General features: G+C 38.2%; 1 protein-coding gene across 10 annotated transcripts in view; it reads left to right on the top strand.

Moving 5' to 3' along the window:
- GPHN (gephyrin) overlaps positions 1 to 18,152 on the top strand; it is a 290,823-nt gene extending 272,671 nt beyond the window's left edge. For all 10 annotated transcript variants that reach the window (XM_080396441.1, XM_080396439.1, XM_080396435.1 and 7 more), the window contains 6 exons: positions 7,516 to 7,603; positions 9,679 to 9,752; positions 12,457 to 12,521; positions 13,820 to 13,923; positions 15,133 to 15,229; positions 17,141 to 18,152. In XM_080396441.1, coding sequence (XP_080252567.1) covers positions 7,516 to 7,603; positions 9,679 to 9,752; positions 12,457 to 12,521; positions 13,820 to 13,923; positions 15,133 to 15,229; positions 17,141 to 17,274 — 562 coding nt within the window. In that variant the 3' untranslated portion in view covers positions 17,275 to 18,152. The remainder of the gene's footprint in view (positions 1 to 7,515; positions 7,604 to 9,678; positions 9,753 to 12,456; positions 12,522 to 13,819; positions 13,924 to 15,132; positions 15,230 to 17,140) is intronic.
- Positions 18,153 to 18,239: the final 87 nt, after the last annotated feature.

Here is an 18,239-nt window from a genome sequence, read left to right on the forward strand (position 1 = left end):
TGTATAAGCAACTGGCACTAATTACATCCATCATAATATTTTATTCTCAGTTATGTCAGTATAAGCCTATTCTCATATTTCAGGAGTGCTCTGGAAGAAGTAATTGCAGAACTACTTTTACCCTTCAGACTCAGCAGTGCACTGTCATCTTTACTGATGAGCAATGTCTTTGGCATTGATTATTGTATTGTGTGGTATAATCTTCAGTCACAACCCAGCTACAACTGTTGAATATTTTCCACTCCAGAAGTAAATACTTTCCAGTGAATCCATATACATTCACTCGCTTCATAAGAAGGAAGATAAAATAGAAGCTATTAACTTAATGAGTGGAATCCCGTCCAAACTGTTGGGAGAACTGATGGATTCCTAGTAAGTATTGGGATCAGGTTCATTGTCTTCAGCCAGGGATAATATATTAACGATAACCCTAATCTCAGGCTTCTTTTTATGTTCAGTGAACACACACTAGCTTGGATTTAGAGTGGATAAAGTACTCACAGGTTAGTACAATGGCACAGCACCTGAAGACAACTGTTATCAAAGCTTTGGTCCTGTGCCTTCAGCATTGATGAAAAAAATCACTACAATTCACCCGCAAATGCTTGCAGGTGAATGTAAACAAGCAGCAGACAAGAATGCAATACAGGACCCAACCATCAACAGTGTAATGCCCTCACGGAGGAATGTGCTCAGCAGTACATAAGCACCTGGCTTCTACCACATGGGACCTTTTCCTGTTGCATTCCCATGGCTATCTCCTTTTCTGACCCCTCTGGTCTTTTGTCATTCTGGCATATACACGAGTGGGAGTCTTCTGAAACAGTACGTGAAAACAGTGGAGTAAAATATTTTATCACCCAGAATCAGAAAAAGGTTGAAGGCATTAAGCAGATCTCATAGTAACTTCAGCAAAAGAGTTGAAGACCTCTAATCAAAGTCTTTGAGTTCATAAATGTAGCACTGAAAAGAATACTATGCAAAATAGTGTTCTTATTCGCAGTAGCATCAATTAAAGGAGCAGCAAAAAGTAACAAAGACAGATTCTTTTATGTTGCTATCAGATAGACAAAATTTACATGGTCATGTTGAACAAGCCAAAAGCTACTGTAATTATTCCAGCTTTCCTCACAAGCTGGCCTGTGTTCTTAGGGAAAACATACTGCATCTGTTCAAAGTGATTCACGGAAATACCACAGAAGGTAGAAGGAAGAAACCTTATGAGAACATGATGAAATACACTGGAGAATTTTGAAACAAATACAGTTTCAGAAGAGTGCCCATATGTTCCTACATACATCATCAAAACCGGATCTTCTGCTTTAAAAGCCGTACTAGTCAAAACACAGTATTTCTATTACATTCAGACATTCAGACATATTATATTTGTTGCAATACATTGAAATACATTCAATATTACATTCTACAGAAGCTGGGGTTTAGTTGGCTAAAATTAGTATGGCATCTACTCACTACTCTGCATCCTGCAAATTGCTGATATGCAAAATATTCCTCTTGGCCATGAGGTGAGAAGTGGGTGACAGACTTTGTCTTTATGCCTAGCTGCATTCATCTATTCATTTTGAAATCTGTCACCTCAACTGAATGAGCACAAGAAGAAAAATGAGAGTTAATCATAAAGGATCAAATCCATATCCCATCTTTCCTCAAACAGAAATGTCATTGAGCTTGATGAGATCTCTGTCTGACTACAATAAGTAGAGTCTCTGGGTTTTTTGATGAAAGTTTTACTGTGGTAAATTGATGTTTTGGAGGTGTCTCTTTTTTCTGATGAACTAGAAGCTTGATTGGGATCTTTGCATAAAAGGGGAACTTCTAGCAGGTCCTAGTACCTTAGTTAAAACTTTTCTTCTGGGACATCTGTTTAGCAGAAAAGAGACCTCATAAGATGCAAAACTGGCACAAATCACTGTTCCCAGTTTGTGTGAGCATGGCCAAAATGTGCTAAACTCAGGGTACCTGCAGACGGCACATAGCCTTTTGAAGTGTTCAGTCAACTGCTGTAGTTTAGAGGAGCAGCTGGTCTCCTTTCATCTGTAGTGTGACTGGTGTAGGATCACTGCTAGCACTTCAGTTTCACTGCATGTCAGGACTCTGTAGCTCCTCTGAATCTTGTGAGGAATCATGTCTGAAGGGGTAATTATTTCAGCATATAACTGAAATACTTGAAATCCTTTCAAATAAGGTAAAACAGTAGGCAAGAAAGGTTACCCAGCTCTGCTTTTGTACTCACAGTAGACACTTCTGCATGCAACTGGTGCATTATGGTGCATGCATATCGTTCTGTATCTGTGTCAAATATATCTGTAAAGCACGTGGGTTTAAGGCGCTAAATGTGGTGGTTTGCATGCACAAATTCTGCAAAATTCTGCAAAGTACAGGTTTCCAGAAGACCTGGGTTTATAAGAGCCTGGGCTGATGCATAGAAGAGTACAACAATCACAAGTGTTATTAGTCACCCAGCAGTAATAGCTGTATATGGCAATGAACAACAAGGACTGGAAAAGACTGTCAGGTAATGAGGTTAATTTGAATGAAAGAGACTACTGTGGCAAAGAACTTGGTGGAAGTGGTCCTGGAAATTAGTAATGGACTATCGATTTTGTGCTGTGGCTGTGGCAGTGGCTTGATAAGTCAGTCCTAACTAAACGTTACGGTTCAATTCTACAGGAATCACTCATTTTACTGCAGAGTGGTAGGTGATGCAGATCACCATTTGTTGTTATTTGTTCTAAATTAAATTATAAAACTGAGCAGTTTAATTGCATGTATCAAACTGCTGGTACTAAGGGTTGTGTCACAGAAAAGGCTGACAGATTTATAATTAATGACAGTGAAGCACAACAATAGGATCAACAGAAGTGAATTAACAGATGTTGATTTCTATTTGAAAGAAAATTACACTGTAATTTAGGGTACTTCAAATGGCACTTAAAACAGAATTCTTTGGTCTTGACTGTAGTGTAGCTATTTCTTTTGAAAGCAATAAAGGAAAAACTCTTCTGCATGGCTGATGTCTATTTTAATGAGGCTTGCATCATTTTCTTGTTCAAACTCTTAAGCTCCTGTGTATCTTTTCAGTTCAAAGACAGCTTAGTAATCAAGTGCTGTATAACAGTTTTCCACAAACTAGCTTTGATAATCAGGATTTTTAATTTTTCATGAATCCAGAAGGTGTTCCTACTCTCATACACTGCTATTCTGCAAGCCCTGTCTTCAAATTAATGAAATCAAGTGGCATGTCAACTGCAATGTCATGCATCTGCTTCCAGGATTCTATGCATGCTGCTGCCACTATACAACAGGTACCCTCCAACTAATTTCCAGATTGTATTGCTCATTCTGTTCCATAAAACTGAAAAAGAGGGTCAGGAAATTGAGTAGTAAAGTAGATACACTGTTTACCAGACTGGCAAAATTAGCAGAGAATATAAAGATACACTTAAAAGTATATGGGCTCTTTGTGCAAAGCATTATGTCTGCAGATTCAAAAATATATGTACAATACACACAGTACTTGTACAGTCACAGTCTGCTGTAGATGAGGATTTCTAGTCTTGAGAGGAAGTTGGATCTGTGCTTACTTACTTATATGAATAGTTTCATAAACTGTATGTAGTCCTTATAGAACAAATTTTCTTAGTTGTATTTCAAAAGATAGTGGGATGTGATCTGACACATAAAGAGAGTATGTTTTATTAACAAATTGCAGCATGTTAGGAAAGCACACTCCTTTCTTGTGCATAATGTCCCTCTGCCTTTGAAAATCACCAAGTGAAATGAATAGTTTTGCCATCTGGAAATGAGACTTCCCATCAAAATCTACTTTATATTGATTAAGGTATTCACCATTATACTTGAGCACCTGTTACAGTTCTGCCTATTAAGGGGAAAAATCCAAGAATAGCACTTTTAGAAAGATATTTTAAAGGATTTATCGTAGTAAACTGGACCATTAGTCTAGCTAATCCAATGTCTTGCCCCTAGCAATGGCCAGGGCTTCAGAATACAGTCTCTGATTTGTACCTGCTCAGACAGTGAGTGTTATTTTTCAGCTTCATCATGTCATTATGCTCAGATGCCAAAGTTTTGTCTGTTCTTTCAGAAGTTAATAGTCTTAAATCATTTATTCCCTTTACTTGTCAGTCCAAAGGAGAAGCTGCTCCTTGTTATACAACAAATGAAATGAGAAGTAGTATCTTGTTATCTGATTAGATCAAATGTGTGTTAATATGAAATGTGAATGATAACTCTCTGCATTACAATCCACTAAAAGCAAAGAAAATGTTTGCTACAGTGTTGATTGAAGATTACAGCAGGTGACTCCTGTAAGGAGTGTTTTGTGTTAATTGCAGTGTCATGGAACTATGAGCCTAAAGGAGGTTAGAAATTTACACAGACCCAAATTACAAAAATTGTGCCAAACATGGCAAAAAGAGAGAAGCCTTCTGCAAAGGAGGGAATTCTGTAAATGTCTCCTTTCTTCAGAATGAAAACAAAACCAGCATAATCATTCAGTTTATTACAATGAAATTTTTGTCACGTCTCTCATTTTGGAAGAATTCAATGCATTTTGCAATTATCTAAAGATGATATGCAGTGCTACTGGTTGTATAAAGTTTGAGTGGTAGAATTTTTTAACTTCTTGCATTATACAGATGGTAAAGGGGCATATTATACAGGTCATTATACTGGAAATGCCGAAAAAATGCACCAAATCCAGAAATCTTCAACTTTTTACATAGCATGTAATAAAAAAACTGTATGCTGAACTATTCAAGTGGTGTGCTACTCTCATAAACAAAGGTGTGAATTGAGTCCTCAGCTGCTGTGAGCTTGCGCTTATTTTGGGTTTGGGTTTTATTTCCTTTGTTAAGTAATTTTATGTATAAAAACACACATAGCTATATATATGTTTGGTATCTAAGTAGGAGTACTTCCATTCTATTTAACAGTGGTTAAATACAGACTCGTTTGCTTTTCACTATTCTTTCCATTATTCTTAAACCACAACCAAAAGCAAGCACACTTCATAATCCAGAATTAGGATGTCCCCAGACAGGTGGTCTTGCTACCTATGAATAACTTTCAAATAATTAAGCAAGATAAAATGAAACAGCCTGGAGCAAGCTCCAGATAAGGTCCTCGGCTCATCACAACCTAATGAGAAAAATACACTGAAAGCAGTCTTAGCCTAGTAATAGTGGCATGAGCGTCTGACTGTCGTCAAGCTTCAGAAAGGCCTGTATCAACCTGTGTAATGAATTCCTTGCTGCATTTCAGATTAAGGAATACTTAGATCTTGAGAGACTTTTCCTATTACAAATTCTGTAATAGTCTTAAGTAATATCTTATTACATACAGATTACTACTTAGAGAATCAATATGAAACAGTTGGTTCTGAAGAAGACACTGACAGTAGCCAACTTGCTTTCCTCTTGCCTTCAACAACGAGTGAGGACTTGTGCTGGTTTTTGGATGAAATGATACTGAGATTTCAGAAGGGGCAGCCGAGAAAATGTCTCTATTTCCTAAAGAACAAAGGAGGAGATGGTTTTGCTGGAGTCCATATGTTTTATATTTTTTCCTAAAGAAAACAGAGTTCAGCCATTCATTACAAGCCATTTAGAGTATGCAAGATCCCCAGTACCCTAACCAAAAGTAATTGAGGCATTACACAGTATCTGCAGCCACTGTTTCCTTATAAAAAATGGTAGTGTGTAATTCTGTCTGGTTGATTACAGCCTACTGTATGGCACCAGCAATCTGCCCTTCTTTCTGCTGCAGTTTGTTGCCTACCTCACACAAATCAATGCAGTCCTGGAGTCAACGTAACCCAGGACAAATAGAAAAGTTTTGCAGGATAACCACACTGTGATGCCAAAGAAGATGCTGCATCAGTTACTGGCTGTGGTGGAGAAAGCTTTGAGTCTTTCTGCCTGCAAGGCATAACCAGGGTAGAGGATACTTGAGGATACTCCAGGATACTCCTCTCAGGTGAAGAGATGAGATGAGGAGTGTGCAGGGCTGCATGCATTTGAAGTATCTACTCAGTGAGGGAGTACAGTCTTGTGTCATGTAAATTGTAGTGCACACAGCACCACATAATGCTAACTGCTGCTTATATTTCACTAAACCATGGGCAAAGACAGGATGATCAGCAGAAACAATTTTTCTCTCCAAGACCTTTTGAAACACACAGTTTCTGTTAGTCTCTGAAAGGTCAGCCAGCATAGTATTTCTAATTTTCCTATTTCCAGCTCAAACCCCTAAAATAACTGTAGTGATTCTGTCTTTTAGTTAAACACAGCCAAAGTTCCCAAAGGACAGCCTACATGCCATTTACAGCCTGCAAAGCCTTGGTAACCCACTATGGCATTTCATGATTGTAGTGTGGCATTTAACTGAGGTGCTGTATTCCAGGTGAAGACCTTTATACAGTCACTAGCATTATTGCCCATGCGTTCAATCGCATTCTACAAAGAAACAGCCTCCCATGAAAAACTTTCAGGATCATTAAAGTAAAAACGTACTGTTGAAGGAACATTACATGCAGCTGCAGGAATTGGTCAGCTTCTGGTCAGTTCACAAATGTTAAATGCAAAGCATGCCTTTAATATATTGGAAATTCTTTTGGATTCCTTGTCTTGGATAAGTTATATTACTGAGTTTTTCCACTGCATGCCTTGAAGCTCTGTATTAACATCAGTACTGCTGTTAGATAGGTAATATGCCCACTTCAAAGTTTCCAGTTTAGAAGATAGATAGATTAAAAAAAAAAAAAAAGTTAAGGCACCACAACTGAAATATGCTCAGCTTCTATCCTTCACCTTCGCAGTTATACTCTGTATGGAGGAACATCACAGCTCCCCTTATACTGATTCTTGTGAAGGTAAATAGGTGCTTGAACAGAACTGATTGTGATTTTTCAAGATGAAGTGGATGAGCAGCTGGCTTTGCTGCAGAGCCCTCTAATGGAGAAGATAAACAAAGGATTTACTCCCACTTTTCACTGATAGAAGTTTGAAGTGAAGCCTTCTTCCCATTTTTGCACACATCAAATAGGCCGGACAGGTAGTACTGCAGCCTGCTTGGTGGCCACTAATTTTCATGTGTCAGGTCCCTTTATATAGCCCTGCAGTTCACCTAAATCATAATCTGTATTGCTAACTATTATGCAGACCACATACTTGTAGACATTTGTGTTAAGTGTTCTTCAGCCGCGACCTGAGGTATCCCACTGTTCCCATTGCAAAGCTCTTAGACAGAAAGGTGCCAAATGCTGTGGTGTTTGCTTAATGAGATTGCAGATCTTGAATAGGGCAGTGTGGAGTCTTAAGAAGGAAAAGATCTTGTATTACCCTAGAGCTGTATCTCTTTCGTAAAACACATGTATGTATGTACATCTGTATGTGTGCACACAGACACTTACTTACAAACTACAACTTGTAATAGTTCCATGCCACTAATCTGCTTGCCTGTTCTTTTCTGTAGCCCAGATGATTTACTGAATGCACTGAATGAGGGTATCAGCCGTGCTGATGTGATCATTACATCAGGAGGTGTATCTATGGGGGAAAAGGTATGCTAAATTTAAATATGACTTGCTACAATATGTGTAAGAATTTCAAGCCAGAGTCTGTCATCAGAGCTTTTACCTTTGTATTAATTTTTATTAAAAAGGGATCTTACTTTTTTGGGAACACTTAAATGTGAATTGATTAAGAAAATAGTCATCATTGCTATCCTTATTCTCTTTGTTCTTATTACTGGGCTATAGTAGGCATAGTACAACAGGGAATGTTTTAATTTTTGATGTGAGTGATTTGCAGTGTGGTTTTATTTAAGGAATTATTTATGTAGTTATGATGAGGAAGGTGCTTTTTAATAGCACATGAACGCAAAAGACTTCTTTTTATTCTTAGAGCAGGTAAAATGTAGATAGAATAAAGCTACTTTGAAAGTACTTCAAAAAGCAACCCGAGTATATAAATAGCTTTTTCTTGCTCAGCAGATCTGTTTCCTGAATATACCAAAGCTGTATCTGTTACAAAAATAGTTTTCTCGCATTTTGCACCTGATAGTCCTACAGAGGCAATACATATGAGACACAGTGAGCTGATATATTTGCCTTTTGAATCATTAACAGAATTGTTGATTGAGTTCCTGTTGATAATCCCTGTGCCAAAACCATCAAAGAAAATAGGGATACACAGATGCTGGTGGGGCGTAGATGAACCTGCAGGACATTTATTATTCATGACTTATGCGAAGGAAAACTCAGATTACTTTTTGATCCCAGACTGAATCTGTGAGTTTGGCAGGTAAAAGAAACATCTCTCCTTTTATAACAGATACTAAAGACAGTCATTAGGAGATGGCAAACAAGTGCTGGTTTTGTCACTTTTCTGAGTAGAAATCATATTGTTGGATACATCATGAAAATGGATGACTAGTTAAAACCAATGCCAATTACTTTCAATCCCATTATTGTCCTCAATATTCCTAGAAAAATAATAAAGGATAAGTGCTGGTCTTTAAATTGGGAACATGGCGACATAGTGCAGATGCAGGAACACGAGGAAGTGTCTGGACTGCTGAATGACCTTACAGGCATTTATGCCTTCTAGCAAATTTCTCCCCAGTCTGAATTTGAGGCAACAGCATGAAGTCAGTAGACTCTGTGTTCCACTGATGGTTAGCCCCCTGATAGTAAGCTTGTGGTAGTTTCAGTGAAGTAACTGTGAACATTTTAAAAGTAAATAGAAAGTAAAAATGGGGTTAATGCAATCAATAATTGAGAATTCATGCATGGCTGAAAAAAGTTGCTGCTTTCCAAGTATTTGAACACACACACCAATAACAACAACAACAAAACACACACCCCTAAAAAAGAGAGAGAGAAATAGGGGGCAGCTGCAAGGGAGCTTCAGATTTACGGCTTCCAAAGTCTCTCTTCACAGATGACTGTTACGTCCCATGTCTATACTAAACAGATCAGACAGGAAACTAAATCTTCAAGCACAGCAATTCTCAATAAAGACTAAACAAGTAATTCAGTTTAATAACTGGATTGATCGTTTTTATGCAAAATCATTTAACTTGAACACACAAGCCACCCACAGTTTTTCCTTTCTAAGGACTGTTAAACCTGACTACTGTGAATTAGACCATGTCCCCCAGAAATTACAATAATTACAATATCCTGGAAAGCTATGATTTCTACAGTACAGTATTGATTTCAAAAATACTAGGAGATCTCTAACTCTACTGCTAGATAGCTTCCATGGCAAAAGTGGTTTTAAGCCTTAACTTTGAACCATAAAGGCTTTCTTCCACCTTTGACATAGAGAATGTTTGAGTAGCAGGTATTTGTGGTGTCCTTTGAGGTTCTGATACTGCAGCTGACTTTTAAGTAAATGTATTACTGTGTCCTCATGGAGTCAGGTTTGGCACCTAAAATGAGTCTGTTCTTCACCTCTTCTTTTTGAAAATACTTTCTTCCAAATACCGGAAATACCCCACTGGACTGTAGCACTTTCGGGATATGAGAAGTCTTTCATCTTCACTTGATATTAATTAATTGTTTTGAATGGTTAGATGATGTAAGCCACTTTGATGTTACTTAATTGATTTTTTTTATTATTATTTAAACAGGACTATCTTAAACAGGTGCTGGATATTGATCTTCATGCACAGATTCACTTTGGCAGAGTTTTTATGAAACCAGGGTAAGAAATCTTTCTACTTAGGCAGCATAGATGGAGGTTATATTGGGCTAAATATCCTATGTAAGTGTTTCAGTAGATTTCAGTTTTCAACATATACTTAAACCACATGGTAGATATATATGGGAAAAGAAGCAAAATCAGTCCTATTTGGATTAGTCATCATCTTGATGGGTAAAATTAACTGGAACAGAGAGATTGCTTATTATCAGTAAGAGATAATTCTCTGATAACTATGGCAAACCAAGTTTGGAGACTGGGGGGAAAACAGCATGGTATAAATATTGCCACACTCTTCAGTGTGATCACAGAGCTCAGATATTGACATAGTTATGAAATAACTGGGAAATCCAAGGACATTGGGTGCTGGTTTGCATAATGAGCATCTCATTTCACTTCAAAATTTGCATAAGTCATATTCCTATAAACAAGCAGAGTCTTGAGAGAGGTGGAATGACAGATAATTTACAAAGTTTTATCCAGTTGGCATATTGAGCACAGCAATTTTAAAGTAAACACAATCCTTTATGTATTTAGTTTTCTTCAGAAAACTGTTTCAGCAGTGCTTTCTTTGCTGTAGCACTGCTAATTAATGAGACTGGAAGTGTGCTTTGTAGAGAAAATGAAAACTACATGTATTGAAAATAGAGAGTTCCCTTTCGCAGTACAGCAGTGGAAAGATGTCTACAGCTCTGCCTCACTAATCATGGAGTGCAGTTTGTTTGCAAGCTAGGTTGGCACCATCCAGTAACCCAAGGCCAAATGCACCCTTGAGGAATGATTCCCTCTAGCCCGTAACTGTTGCCAGGGAGCAGAACAGAAAGTGGGGTTTTGCTGTGAGAATAGACAAATACTTTTACTGTCTCTGCATACAGTCCTGTGAAGAACTGCATGTGGGTTTGGTGCTTGTGCTGCTACTACCACCACCTTCCTTCCATAAAAGGAACAAGTGAGCTGAAAGCATGTTTCTTCCCATGCTGGATGTAGCCCAGGCATGGAAATTGCTCACTGCTTCTGTCATACTGCGACAGCCAATGTGGGGAAGTCCCAAAAGTGAAATCTGCACTCCAGCCTCTGCTGCTGACAAGAACGGATATCCTGATTTAGAGAATTCAGAATATTAAATTCTGGTTCTGGCTAATCTGAAAGCGAATGTAATTCTTTCTTCTGGTGATCCCTCTGTAGACTTGTAGCAATAAACTTCTAATAACTAGTCAGAAAAGCTTTAAGAAATCTTACTTTCCCCAAAGATCCATTTTCATTTTATGCCCCAAGAAAGGTATTTCTAAATGCTACCAAAACATTTGGTTATCTAATCCTACTGAGAATGGAAGCGCTCTCATTTTCATTGGCTGTAGTGCAGTAGTAAATACTGTGTCTTAGTTTTTATTAATTCTGTCTTAAAAGACCTTAGATATAAATTGTGATTACTTTATTGGAAAAAATTGCCTTGAGTAAGTACCAAAAATGAAGTCACAATTTGCTTTGTATGCCTGTATTTTGATGTCTAAATGACTGCAGAGTGATGCCTAGGGTTTACCATTTCTCCACTTGATTATGAAAGTTGCTGAGCTAATGTAAGGTTGTATCTCATCTAGCAGCATTGGCAGAAGGAAGTAATGGATGATTTTACCAGTGATGGTGTTGAAATTTCATATGACAGTTCAGAGTTTCCAGTAAATATGAATTAGCAACTAGATTTTCTTGTACCTCAGTTTGTGCACTGGTTATAAGATTTGGAGGTCTGGCACATAGTTTCCATTATGTTAGAGACATTTTAAAACAAAAACATCCAACACCAATTTTCCCTGATAAAATAGGATATTGATTAGTCCTAGCGGGTACAAAACTAGGTAGTAATGGTGAAAGTGTGGCAAATCTCCAAAGTTGCTGCTGGTGAGCAACTAGCATCTGCTGACCAGGTGATAGTTGTTAGCTTAAGATGAAACCAAGGAACTCAGCCGAATTACTGCTCCTTATAAAGTATCATTTCTAATGTTTAAAAGGATTATATTAACATAGGTATAGAGAAAACTTTTTAATGGACGAGTCCTTCTTCTTTGTCAGCCACATTCTTGAGCCATCACGTTACTGTTCCATTTGCATAACTGTAACAGCCCTGATAACAAGTCACTACAGATCACTCAGGAGTGGCTCTGAAAGGCAGAGAGCTCTTTACTGATAGACCTAGGTCTTACCCGACTGCAGCTCTGCCTGTGTAACTGAATTTGTTCATCTGCAGACTAGCTAGCATTTGCTGCTCTGAAATACTGCTCCATTGTCACTACTGCTGTATACACTGGAAATTAGAGTCACTAATGTTACAAAAAATTTGGAGAACCTTCTATGGAAAACAAATACAGCTCTGTAACTCCATAATTTCAGTATTACTTCTTTGTTAATTGGCTTCTAGCATGAAGACAGGATTTAGATTTTTGATTACTAGCTCATCTGCTCTTAGGTGTTTCCTCACCAGAAGCAAATTCATCTACTTACAGCTTCATAGCTGAATACCAAGAAAAACTAACTGTTCTGTCATCACAAAGAGAGGATTGTACCCCCAGTATAAAATAAGCAGCAGGTGCTAATGAACTGCTGAGAAAAAGAGAGATCCTGGTTTTTTTCTTTACCAAATGTTTTAAACAATAATATAATAGTGTTCAATCAAAGTCTACTGCAGATTTTAAATAATTTTCCTTTTCCATAGCCTGCCAACAACTTTTGCAACCCTGGATATTGATGGCGTAAGAAAAATAATCTTTGCGCTCCCAGGTAAGATGTTTTGTGGATTACTTTTGTTGCTGTGCATAGGTGACAGACATGAACCAGAATAGTGGCGTTTCACAGCACCTATGCCTCTACGTCTGGTGTTGGCATCCCTAAGGAAGGTACCTGTAAGATTTTCCCAGAAATTTCCAGAAGAGGCAGACTTACAGGGAAACAATAAGGGGTTCTTGTTCCTGTCCTCAGAATTTGCTGGTGTACAGGCCTTAAGATTTCTTCCATCCAACAATTTCCTTAGGTTTTGTAAGTGGTACTGTACAGAGGTGGGTTTTTCCTACAGCTCCCTCCACCTTCACATTGAACATTCTGTGCATGTAAGTCAGTGTATCCACTCTCAAGTATTGAAAATGGAGAGAAAATACGAGGGAGTGCCAAGGAACATGTCACAGAAATTTTTTTGTCATGATCATACCGTGGAACCAAGAGAGGGCAGCATCGCTTCACCTCCTGCATGCTGTGTCCCTTGGGAAATCACTGAATTCAGAATAAAATTTCCTTAGGGATCTGGCTACAAATCTCTATCTTCCTAAATCGGGAGGAATTTATTTTTATTCTTATTGCTCTGGCTTTGCATGGATTTCTGGCTACACAAGGAATCCTGTTCTTGATAAGCTGGTGGTTTTCAGATGTCTCTCTAGTGCTTATTCTCTCTCTTGTTTTAGTTGCTGCAGTACATTTTCTTCCAGGAGAGAGATCAATGGAGCATCTGTCTGATCATAATATTTATTTCAGAAGTATCATCTAGGGAAGTCCAGATGTATAAGACAAGTGGTGTTTGACAGATGTTGGTCGTACACCTCTCTTATTCAAGAGAAGACATACAAATCAGTAGAATTCTCCTCAGAATTTTTACTAAAGCATTTTGCTACCCTGTTAGGGAATTGAAAGTTATTTCTCTGTAGGTCTTGGAAACATTAATTACGAGTCAAGAGCCCTATAAGCTAGGACCTATACCTGTGCTCAGTAAACCCTGCACTGACCCCAGACAAATCTAGGAGTAAGACAAAGGCAACAGAAGAGCAGAGGCAAATGGCGGGGCCTGAGGAACACAGGGCAGTTCTGGTCAGAGCAGGATTTTGGCACACCATCAGCCAGAGAATGTAGCTTTCAACAGGTGTACTTGCCACATACCACTCCAGTCTTGACTGAAATGTTTCCTGTACATAGCACTGAAAAGCTCTTTAGAATCCTTTAGAGCGCAATTGCTTTAAAAACTTGAGATCGCTCTCAGCATTTTACAGAGTAAATCAAGAGGGAGTCACCACCAACTGTTCTTTGTCCTACAGGCAACCCTGTGTCAGCTGTTGTCACCTGCAATCTGTTTGTTGTTCCCGCACTGAGGAAAATGCAGGGAATCCTGGATCCTCGGCCCACCATCATCAAAGCCAGGGTAAGAACCTTGTCCTCTATTTAAAAAGTCTTTCAAGAAGTTGAAGTACAGCTCTTTGGGCTCTGAAAGGCTGTCTTGTTTGTGGAATCTGAGCCCTAGACTAATTCTGGCAAACTGAAGGAAGTTCACACAAAACAGAGGTACATTCGCATTCTCTGTAACTGGTAATATTCAGTCCCATAATTTATAAGAATTAGGTGGCTATCTAATGGAGCAAGACATACAGATATACAAGCAGCTGTTTGCCAGTCAGGCAGGAAGGATGCTTTCCTGTTCAAACAAAACATTTGTTTTAACCAGTGGTAAAAAAATGCAGAGTAATCTAGGAATGTCTTCAAGAGCTGGGTAGTTCTGTATTAGCAATAGAAAATACAAATGTTAAAGCCTTTCTGATCTTGAGTTATTTATATAAGTAACCCACATGACCCCTACTCTAAGCAATGTAAATCCCTTAAACTATTCATTTCACTCTTACAAGAAATCATGGATATTGTAACTCAGTGTAATATAGATTCAAGGCACATTATTATAATGTGTTATTCTTCTATTTTTGATTCAAATAAAGTACCAAGGAACACATTACCTTTTATAGTTTTCCTAGTGTTCTTGCCTATGCACTTTTCTTACTGCTTATCCTATATCTCTCTTCCACACTTCCTCAGGCATCCAGATTTTTCTTTACCTCACAGCTAAAATATCCTAAAAGAGAGCAATTTGTAGTGATCCTTACTTTTGCATAAATTTTCCAGTGTGTTCAATTAAATTCCATTGTGAGCCATGCCCCATATGTCTTTTCATTTCAAAGATTGACCACTTCCCTTTTGTCAGAGCTAGCAGGATTTTTGAATGTGAATTAATATTTTATCTTTATGCACGTGTAATCCAAAGACCAGAAACAATAGAGCTTTTTTCCAACTAAATTATATCTTTAAACTCCCAGCAAAGGAAAAGCCTTGGAATATTCCACTTAATGCACGTAGAGTCCATCATACACTTTGATGTTATAATATCACAGTTGTATTTCCCTTAAATATCACAGTCTCTACCTTCTACAGCTTTTGATTTTGCACTAGACACCATCTGACCTCAAAATGCAAGTTTTTAAACAGACTGTTTTTAAGGAAAAACAATTGAGCAGATGATTCTGTTATCCTAGACAGTGCACTCTGAATGTGTGACATTTTCATCCTTTCTTTGCTTCTTCTACAGTTATCATGTGACGTAAAATTGGACCCCCGCCCAGAATATCATCGGTGCATACTGACTTGGCATCACCAAGAACCACTGCCTTGGGCACAGAGTACAGGTTAGTACCCACTGACACAGCCTGACAGACACACTCACCCAGGTCATTCCCCTTCTACAGACGTGTCTAAAAACAACGGAGCATGTGCACATGTTTTTTCATATAACCTTCCTTATACAGACTGATTTGCTGACAAACTTGTACATGTACATGCATGTACATTAGTTTCAAATTCAGTCATGGTATGACTCACCAACTTAACCATCAGAATTTCCTGTATCTGAATAACCTGCCTTTATAAACACACACACACTGTACGCCTGTATGCTTGCATATGTGCACACATTCCTTTTTATAACCACCCATGCTTACTTGCACTCACAGGGCTATTTGCTTACTTTTGCTCATGTGCATGTACTAAACAAACACAAGTTGGGGCATAGGTAGGAACAATACAAATAAAAGAAGTGTGATTCTAGCTGAACTGGAAAAGTAAAGAGATCAAAGAGGCTGAATATGTTCTCTTAAAGCAGACTAAGACTTTTTATTAGTCACGTTTTCCACCTAAGGATGCTTCTGGATACTCAGCTGCAGTTCAGGTAAATACCGTGTTTGAATACTTCAGTTGTATACTGCTAAAAGACCAATTCTTGACAGTTTCTTGAGATTCAGGTCCTTACAATAACTGTCTTTTTGCTACATCTGAATTGTTCAATACGAAGAACTATTTACAGCTTTCCACAGGGAAAACATTAGCTCAAATGCATCTTACTATTTACTCAGAGAAAGTTCTTAATGTTGACTCCCAAGATCACACAGCTGCTGATATATTTCCAGGTGTAAGTCAAGGTACTACTTAAATCTGTAATGCTGTGTTTGGTTTAACTCTGTTTACTTGTGTACCACTGCTTTCCTTAAGCAAGCAGACTGTCTGGAATGATTTATCTGTCGGTCAACTTTGAAAACCAAGAAACTAAAGGGCATGACTTATTAACGTATCTTCCTTTTTTGTCAGTACTACCAATATGATACCGTCTATCTTCAGGACATGTCAAGAAGCTCAGTGTCCCAAAGAAACCCATTTTTTTGAGGTGTTATATGTTTTGGGGTTATGCAGCCAAACACCATAACAGGGTCCAACCCTAGGATCCTGCTGAAAAATGTGAAGTCCAAGTGAAGGTTTCCAATTCCTCTTCTGTTAGTTCTCAGGTTACAGCTCAAGCTGGGTGCCTCTAGAGAGGGACCCCTACCCCAGATCACACCCTTCAATTATAGCCACACCACCCAGCACACAATCCCCAAGTCCAATCACATTGAGTTGATTCTAATTCTAATTCTGTGTGGTGATCTCTTAATTTATTACTGGTTTGCTTTGTCACTGGGCTGGCCTTCTTCTGAAGTTACCTCATTCTCTTGGAAGTGTTTCCTTGGTTCTTATCTTCATTCTGCTCGCATCTGCTGGATTCAGCTAGTTCTGTGTTAGCAGCCTTAGTTTTATCAAAAAGTTTACTCACCATCAGCTTTTGCAGCCTAAGGCTTTAACTACTTTAAAAACATTCCAGATTGTGCTGGTTTTTGTCTTTGTACAGTCAGAATTATGTATACAAATTGAAAAATAATTTTGATAGGATTAGAAATTACAAATTTTAATTAGAAATTAGAATTCTAATTAGAAATTAGAAAAGCAATTTACTATGACAAGATATGAGGTACAGATAATGTAGAAGGCTGGACAGGAAAGCAATCAGCCAAGGGAATAAGGGTTTTGAGAGCCAGAGCAATGAGAGGCTGGCTAATTCTTCACAGAGTTCTCTGTTTCCATCCACCTTGGAACAGTGAGATCCCAGCTTTATGAATAAGTTAGGAACATGAACATCTTTGTAAGAACAGCTCATGTTTCTTGCGTGGTGTCTTGGAGCGTTTGAAACTAACTGAAAATGTAACTGAAATTTTTCTCTCGCTCTCCTGTAGGGAATCAGATGAGCAGTCGTCTGATGAGTATGCGCAGTGCCAATGGACTGTTGATGCTACCTCCAAAGACAGAGCAGTATGTGGAGCTTCACAAGGGGGAGGTGGTGGATGTCATGGTCATTGGAAGGCTATGATGTCACCAGCAAGAGCGAAGCTTTGATGCATGTCCACATATCATTGACTGTATCCTGTAATATGCAACGGCACAGCTAGTTTTTCTGATTTGGATAACAGTTGATCAGTATAGTCAACATCTTGAATTATATTTCAAATGGAATTTAAATAAATACCTTTTAAAAAAAAACTTTAAAACAAATCTTAACAAAGAAATTTATTCTGATTATATCAAAGCAACTTTTTCCTTTCCTTGCAATTGCTTTGTGTGTTCAATGCTAGTTCTAATAGCAGTAGCTTTTAGTAGACAGCAGTAGGTGCCTGCAGAACTTGTGTTTTTTCTCATCTTTAAGATACAACTACTTATGCTCTTAAAACAAGGCTGTCTGCTTATTTATACTAGCGTAGACAACACTTGGATTTCCCTTATTAGTATGCTTCATAACCGCTTCACAGAGAGCTTCTGCTTGTTCTTTATCTTGTATCTCGTGTTGATGTGCACAGTGCCAACAGCAGAGTGGCTGCACTGGGAACCCAATGAAGCCCCGAGGTTTTCTCACCTCGCTGCGCATTCAGGGATCTCTCTTGTCCCAGCAGCCACCCAGCTCAGTACTCTTGGGCAGTAACTGGATACCTTTTATTTCAACAAACAAAAAAATTGCTTCCTTAAGTGCTGACAGCCTTTTTAACCAATACATTTAAAAATGTACAGAACTAAAAACTAAAAAAAATCAAAGACTGATCTTGTACAGATATTAGTGTTACCAGCATTCATGTGGAAATTAAATGAGCAAAGAAATAAAACTAATGTTAAACAACTCTGTACCATAACATTTTCTGTAATGATATTGAAACTTAAATGAATAAAAAAAATCCTCAATCATTATTTAAAATTTCACCTGTTTAGCCTTGTTGTTTGAACCAAAAAAGTAGTAGTTTAAGAGGGTATTTGGGGTGGGGGAAGAGGACAGGAAGGAAGGGAAAT

The sequence above is a fragment of the Falco punctatus genome (assembly GCF_963210335.1).
Source record: "Falco punctatus genome assembly, chromosome: 7".
Classification (NCBI taxonomy): Eukaryota; Metazoa; Chordata; class Aves; order Falconiformes; family Falconidae; genus Falco; species Falco punctatus.